This window comes from Psammomys obesus, unplaced genomic scaffold (genome assembly GCF_907164565.1).
Source record: "Psammomys obesus unplaced genomic scaffold, mPsaObe1.curated_primary_1811, whole genome shotgun sequence".
Lineage (NCBI taxonomy): Eukaryota > Metazoa > Chordata > Mammalia > Rodentia > Muridae > Psammomys > Psammomys obesus.
In genome coordinates, this window is record NW_026596101.1 from 9,311,130 (window position 1) to 9,318,736 (window position 7,607).

Here is a 7,607-nt window from a genome sequence, read left to right on the forward strand (position 1 = left end):
TTCTTTTTACCATTTGGATCCTGGCGATTACATCAGGGTTAGCAACAATTGCCTCTGCTTGCTGAGTCATGTTTTATAGTCTTTATATTAGCAGAATGAAGCTAAAGAGTGTCTCTTCTTTCACTAGAGCAGACCTTTGAACTGAGCCAAAAAGCATGTTACTTATGATGAATTCAGATTATATTCTAAAATTGAAAATCACCATCCAAGAATAGATAGGTAGCACAAACTGGACTCAATGAATTAAATATATATATACAAAGGCTGCAAAATTTTGTGGGAAGGGAAGGGTGAGTCTTGATGGAGGTAGAGGATGAAATTGGAATAATCAAAACACGTTGTACACAATTCCCGAGGAACTAAAAATAAAATAGAAAAAGAAAAAAACCTGAAAATAAAGTGGATGTAAATGGTTATAACATATTTCTTGATTCAGAAATTATGAATAAAAGCCATACTACGAAAATATATTTAAGGAAAAATGTTGAGGTAGTCTTAAGGGTCAAGAACAACAACAAAAACGTATCAAAATATCAACACAAACAGACATCATAGTATATTTAATCAACCTCCATTTGGAAGAAAGCCTTCAATTTTGTCTCTAGGGATAAACGCTCAGACGAGATGCTAGAGAAACATAGATGTGTCTCAGATAGGCACCTGTTAACAGTATGCCAAACGGTACTTGCTGTTACTAGTTGTGCTCCATTGAAAGCACAGCCAGGTCTTGTTGCACTGGGCTTGTTACTGGAGGGATGTTATCCTATTCAAGGAAGGAGCAATTTCTATAGAAGGTTGTTGCTCACGTGCTGAAAAGATTCTCAAGTGTTTCAGAATGATCATGAGAACAGGAAGTAGCGGTGTCTTCAGAAGAACAGCGTTAGTTGGCCGTGACAGAACCATCATACAAGAACTCAGTAGCTGACTTTGACTGCATGTACAAAACCTGAATGAGATAGAAGCCAGCCAAATTCACACCGTGGATGGCAGAGAGGCTCTTGATTCCAGCCGCTAGCTGAGGAACTATGGGCAATGGCTGCGACTGTGGGAGTAACAGTAAGTTTCCTTCAGGGATGTGGTCCCAGATTGGCTACCCATGCCTCAGTAGATTTTTCTGTTACCTGTGCATAAATGAGCAGCGGTAAATGACCTCCGTGGTTTTAAGGAAAAAAAAAGAGAGCAACACGTGAATTCAGGAAGGAGAAGTGGTGGCGCCTTTTAGGGGAAAGAATTGGAGAGGAGGAAATTAGGATCAATCTGATCAAAACACTGTATGCATATATGAAATTTTCAATAAAAGAACATAGATATGTATGCATATTCCAGTTTTGATGAATTCATGATTTGTGGACTATGAGAAAAGTTAGTTCTTTAATTGAAACCTTGAGCAATGTGAAAAGAGCAAATCTAGTACCCCAGAATAAACACCAGTGGAGCAAGCCTTTAGTGGATGAAATGGAATGGTTCGAACAATGGCATCCACCTTGTGATTCTCTGCAGGCTTTGCTTCTGGAGCGTATTGGATTGCTGGCTACTGATGAAACTGATGAACTCTAGAGCAGAGTTACCCCACAAAATCTTACAAGATTGTTATTTTCCATTCAACATTATATATATATAATGTTGAGAGAGGTTTGATTAAATAACCAAATTGTAGAAAATTGGATCAAATAAATATTTTAAAGATTTTTTTTTATTATTGTGTAAAAGTAAGACCATGCGGAGAACTATCAGTTTATAAGAAGCACCTGGAATTTATTCACAAGACTTGAGTTTAGAGGAATATGTGTTATTTGCAATGGGTGTTCATTTCTTTTCATTTTTTCCCTTGTCTAAAACTCCCCACTCTTTGCTTTTTTCTCATCCAACTTTCTAAAAGCTGAGAAGAGAAAATCGACATGCATACTGTCATATTTTCAAGTACAAATATTTCTTCCAACTGGATTCATAAATTGCAGCACCAGGATTTGGAAAATCTGATATCTGGGAGACTCCCAACTATAAACAAATGATTGTATTTTGTTTCAAATGGGGCTAAGGGCTATAAATAGCAAAGTATACTGCCTGGAGCACATAACATGGACATGAATTTACACCTGTCTCATATCTATAATCGTTATTGAGGTGGTTGTTTATATTCTTCACATAAGTCACCTGAAATACCCAGCAGTTTTATATCATCAGATTAATGTATTACCCTCAAATGTGTAATGATGTGTGGACATTAAAATTCAAAGTGTTTCAAAGTGTTTAAAACTGTTTTATTAATGTACCACAGATATTTACAAGATCTTAGTAATATACATTTTTTTTTTCTTTTCAAACAAGTCTGTATTAAGAATATGTCTTGTGATGGAGGCTGGGGAATGTATTTACAGAATGATTTGTTTTCAGAAAATTCTCAAAGATCCATGGATTGATTCATCGTGAAAGTGGTTGAATAGCAAAACAGTAAAAAATTCCAACCATTGACAGGAACTGGGAACTGGGCTTTAAAATCTGAACTCCTGTGGAACTCAAACCTGGAAAATACAAACATCAAATAATGATCTCAAGTGAAGTAAAACTGTTTACTGAATTATTTCCACCAGACAGAAAATACACAGTCATGTTTTTTTTCTAATAATATTTTATTACATTAAATTTAATCTTAAGAACAACTCCTTTCACAAAATAGAACTTCTTCCATCATAAGATGCCATCTCAAATATAAAAAAATAAAAATGCTTAAGTTGGTAAAGAATACTTGAAAATGTATTAGAACTGGCCAACATTTGATTACTGAAAACATCTACTTAGAAGCTTCATGCAGGTGAGTGCATGATGCTTTTAAAGGAAAAACAGTATTACTGCATAACTCTGGGATTGGCCTGTTTGGAAAATGATTAAGAAGGCTTCAGCTCAGTCTAAATGCTATGGCTGATTAATGGTGTCTGCCACCAACAGAGAAACAACAGCATAGATATACATGCTTCAATTTCATTGCTCCTGCTTTGAAACCTTTGCTCAATTGTGGGGACAAAAAGGTAAAAACAACAACAAACTCTCAAATGAATCTAAATTTTGTCCCAGAGTAATGAATCATGAAATTATTCCTTGTTTTTCTTTTCTCCTTCCTTCATTTCTTTATTTCTTGTATCTATTTTTATTTCTATTTTTTAAGCTTTCAAATGAGAAAATAGAAAATTATAAAAATGCAGGCTTATTGTTAAATGTGACAGTTGATTTAAGAAAACCTGGCTTGTCACCTCTGGCTCACAGTTGAAAATGGAAACATGGTCCTTTTTAGTTTCTCACTCATCATTTACATAACAATTAGAAATTCCCTTGGAACTTTTGTGCTGCAGCTGCCTAGATTAGAAATCTATGCCAGAAACAGAAACTCAACTCACTGGACATTTTTGGAATTCTTATTTGCTCACTGCTGCTTCCATCTCCACCATCACTGACCGTTCTTATTTCGATCAAATAGTCTTCTTCAAATGGAACCAGAAGCTCAGCTGATGTGTTGTTTGTTTCCAAAACATGTGTTTTACTCTGTCGGTTTTGCCTATAGAGGATCTGCATAAAAGGAGAAGTCAAGTTAAGATGGGGCTGAGGTTTGTGGATGCTGTTATGAAGGAAAGGAGTATGTGTATAGCAGTGCTCTCACTTACAATGAGAGTACCATACAGACAAGCTACTCCTTCCAAGCAAACATCTAGGGGTAACTCATCATCATATCACATTTCTTTCTTTCTTATTTATTTTTAATTTATATATTTATTTCACATCCTGCTCTTAGGCCCTCCTTCTTTTCCTCCCAGCTCCACTTTTCTACTCTTTTCCCACTCTTCTGTCTCCCCTTCTCCTCAGAAAATGTGAGGATTCATGTTCCTGATTGGGAGTAATTTATCTCAAGTGTGGAGTTTGTGTAGATTAGCTTTAGGGCTTATTATGAAAAATCATTGTTCAGTTTGAACCCATTACAAATGTTTAAATATACATGTCTGCTTAGAATTAGTTTACATTATCACTAATGGAAATTACTTGTTCTGGGCACTCAGAGATGCTCTTGGTACTCAATGGTGTTCCTTTAAGATTCCTCTTGTACCATTAAGTGCCCATATCTACTGTATCCTAATTTCTAATACTCCATTAAAAGTAATACTTTGACATCAATCAGGTATCTCATCTACAAATCCAAAGAGCTGTTATTTCTTGACAGCAAGGGCAATCACATGGAGAAAAAAATGATTTCATTCTGCAGGACTTGGATTTCTCATTTTTTATAACATATTACTCCATATCGATTAATGGACCTAGAACACAGAACCATTATAATGAAGAACTGACACTAGCAAGGGTATTTTCAAATACTGTTTTTAAAAACCTAATATATTTATATGTGCAAATTTTATTTCCATTTGATTGAAACATTCCTGATTCTTTAACAACATAGTTAATATGATTAAGTAGAAAACGAAATACATACTTTGTAGCCCAGCACTTCAGACTCATTTTCCATAGTTTTTACATGCTCCCAGTTCAAGCATAATTTAGAATTTGACAGCTTCCAGGCAATGTTTGCAGGTGGTTGGCTTGGAGCTTTAAAATACAATAAAGGTCCACATAGATGTTAATTAGTTAATAGTACAATGTAGCAAAATGAGGAAAATAAGTCTCCATCTTCAGCAAAAGGGAAGCAGAGATGGTTCATTGTTTATTTGAAATAACATCCTGAATCTAATCAGAGTGACCAAGTTTACTCAAATTCTGGTCACTTGAGAATGTCTTTGTGAAATACTTGTGAATCAATAATGGCTTGCTGAGTGTCCAGTATTAATTTATCAATCATTGAGGTTGATTTTGCTTACTTTATAATATAGAAAAAGATGTAGGGTCTGTTATATACTTTTGAAATTAGCTATTAATCAATGAAAATGTTAACTAAATCCAAGTTGGAAGCATTATATATATATATATATATATATAGAGAGAGAGAGAGAGAGAGAGAGACATACAGACTGTGTTCATACATAGTTCATTCCTAATACTCATCTAATCTTTAATATGACATTACTATTATAACTGTAATTAACAAAACCAATTTAAGATACTTTAAGCAAAATGATATTATTATGAAATAAATAGGATAATTTCTTAGAACTCTGTCAGTAAGTGGCCGAGCCTCAAGACAGAGTCAACAAATGAACACATTCCCTCTGTGCTTCATATTGTAGGGTCATGTTGACTAACAAACTTTCCATAGACTACCTCTTTTTCACTGTGTATGTGACAGAAATCACTACTGTGCATACAACCTAAAGTGTGAAACTTCCTCTAGATGGGTTAGCCCAGACTAAAAATTATAAAGAAAATATGTTGGTTTGTCAATCATATGATTAGAGACCTTCATTGGACACATATTTATGTAAGTTCAATCAAGGGTCACTCTGCACTGAAAAGAAAAAAGTGTGCTTTATGTTATTAATAATGTTCTGGGAACCCAGAAATAGGTACAATCCTCATAAGTACATTGATTACTCCAAATAATGTCTACTCGGGACCCAAACTGGGGTTCTCAGTCTTTTGAAATTAATGACATCTTGGAGTGAAGGAGTAGTACATATGGAAAGAAGGTTGTAGAATTACTATTCTAAAATAACAGAGCTCAGCTTTAATGATTTACATATGGTACCCATGATGTGACTTGTTGACTAAGAAAGCACTTGTCTTAAAGTAGACAGCTAACAAGTGGCTGACTTAAAACAGAATCCTACAGTCTTGGTTCCTATCCAGTGGATTCTCCATGACAATACATTGCTTCTCAAAGAGTCCACATGATTATTTTTAAGAATGAAAAAATTTAAGGACACATTTAAAAAAAATTGATCAGCTGGAAAGCTGAAGAAGAGAAACAACTGCCCAGCAAGATGCTTCTTTTCTGAATGTGTGGTGCTAAGTGATCCTAGTATTTAACTCATTAGAGCAATGATGGAAACTTGTGTGACTTCTTTGATCATTTTGAATCAACTGCTCTTTAAGGTCTTATGTATCCCTACCATATGCACAACATGCTGAAGCAGGGGCATTGCTAATGCCCCCGAAGCCCACTCTTGATTATTTAACCTTGTTGCCAAAGTTGGCATGCAATAGCTAGAGAAGGGTTTACCTACTAGTATCATGGGGTCCAATTATTATTTACTATAGTTTCATCTCATTGAAAGATAGCTGGAATTTTTAATGTAAACATAAACTTCTCATTGTATTATGTCCTTTGTCATATTAAGTATGCAGTGTGTAGTGTCATGGTTCACAGGTAATAAATGTGTGTAATGAATTCATTGTGCCTTCCTATGATCAAAGCCAAATTACCACGGTCAGACCTATAGCCATTGATATGGACCAATATGACTGGTAGATCACTTCTTGACAAATTAAACCAAATTACAATTAAAATTATAAAATAGGGCTGGAGAGATAGCTCAGAGGTTAAGAACACTATATAAATAATACATATATTTAAAAAAATCCTAAAATGTATGTATTTAGTGCACAGTTAACAATTGCCAAATAATAATTTTTATTTATGAAGGGCTCTGTCACAGCAGCACTGTTACAGCTCTCTTCTCATAATTTATTCCAAAGGGAATTTTATAATCTCCTTTTCAGCTATAAAAGAGCTAACATAAAAATCTCCACAAGATATCAGAAACTTGATATCTTCTAATATACGATTTGGATGCATTTCTTCCCAACAGTGCATCAACACTAACAATATCATTCAATCAAGGCAGGGCACATGTGAAATCGGCTCTTCAATTACAGCGGGTAGGTTTTTGTTATTGTTTTGCTGTCTTCAAATATTATTCCTCTGTTGTGGCTTTCGTCTGTTCGACTGTTTTAGCGTAAAAGGATCCCTTACAATGCTGAGTTCACTGATGAAACCACAGGCAAGGGATCCCGGAGCTGACTTTTACTTCCTCAAAAGACATTCAACCTCGTCATTGATATGTGTGCATTTGTTTCTTCAAAGCAGATTGCAAAGCATCCCGTGGGCACACCTTAAGAAGAAATCCTTGGTATATATGACTGATTACACGGATTACCTGTAAGGTTTGGCTTCTCTTGCTGTCTGGAAGGTAGAAAGACTCTGATTTTGAGGTTAAAGGACCAAAGTTATATGCAAGAACCCTAGTTTTATTATCTCTGAAGTGAGAGTCATAATTCCTAGTTTATAAAATTCTTGGTTCATATGAAATACGATAGGAAGCTTACACTTTGCTAGAGTTTGTATTAAAGTCTCATTGGCCATTATTATTAGTTCTCTCCACTGTCCTGTTAGGACATAACCAGTTTTCAGTTTTGTTCAAAGTAGTTTGCCACTGATAATGTAATTCAAATGTTTGCAAATGTCTTAAATATCATTATCATACATCCCTTTGTGACACTGCTCTTCATTTCACTGTGTATTTAGGAAGATGCAATGAAATTGTCTCAGCTAATTGACAGGGGGGGTTATCAAGCATGGCCTATGGACATTTTGTCTTTATTTTTTATTCATTTAGAAACATAGGTATCAATGTCATCTATCTGCAACTAGAAAAAAAAACAAAAAAAAAAAA

At 34.8% G+C, this 7,607-nt stretch overlaps 1 protein-coding gene across 1 annotated transcript in view; it reads right to left on the reverse strand.

The window, feature by feature from the left end:
- Positions 1-2,254: 2,254 nt before the first annotated feature.
- LOC129692203 (contactin-6-like) overlaps positions 2,255-7,607 on the reverse strand; it is a 344,240-nt gene continuing 338,887 nt past the window's right edge. Inside the window, exons 17-19 of the mRNA XM_055628432.1 lie at positions 4,475-4,587; positions 3,393-3,561; positions 2,255-2,522 (exon numbers count right to left, since the gene is read on the reverse strand). Of these exons, the coding sequence (XP_055484407.1) occupies positions 2,422-2,522; positions 3,393-3,561; positions 4,475-4,587 (383 nt within the window). The 3' untranslated portion in view covers positions 2,255-2,421. The remainder of the gene's footprint in view (positions 2,523-3,392; positions 3,562-4,474; positions 4,588-7,607) is intronic.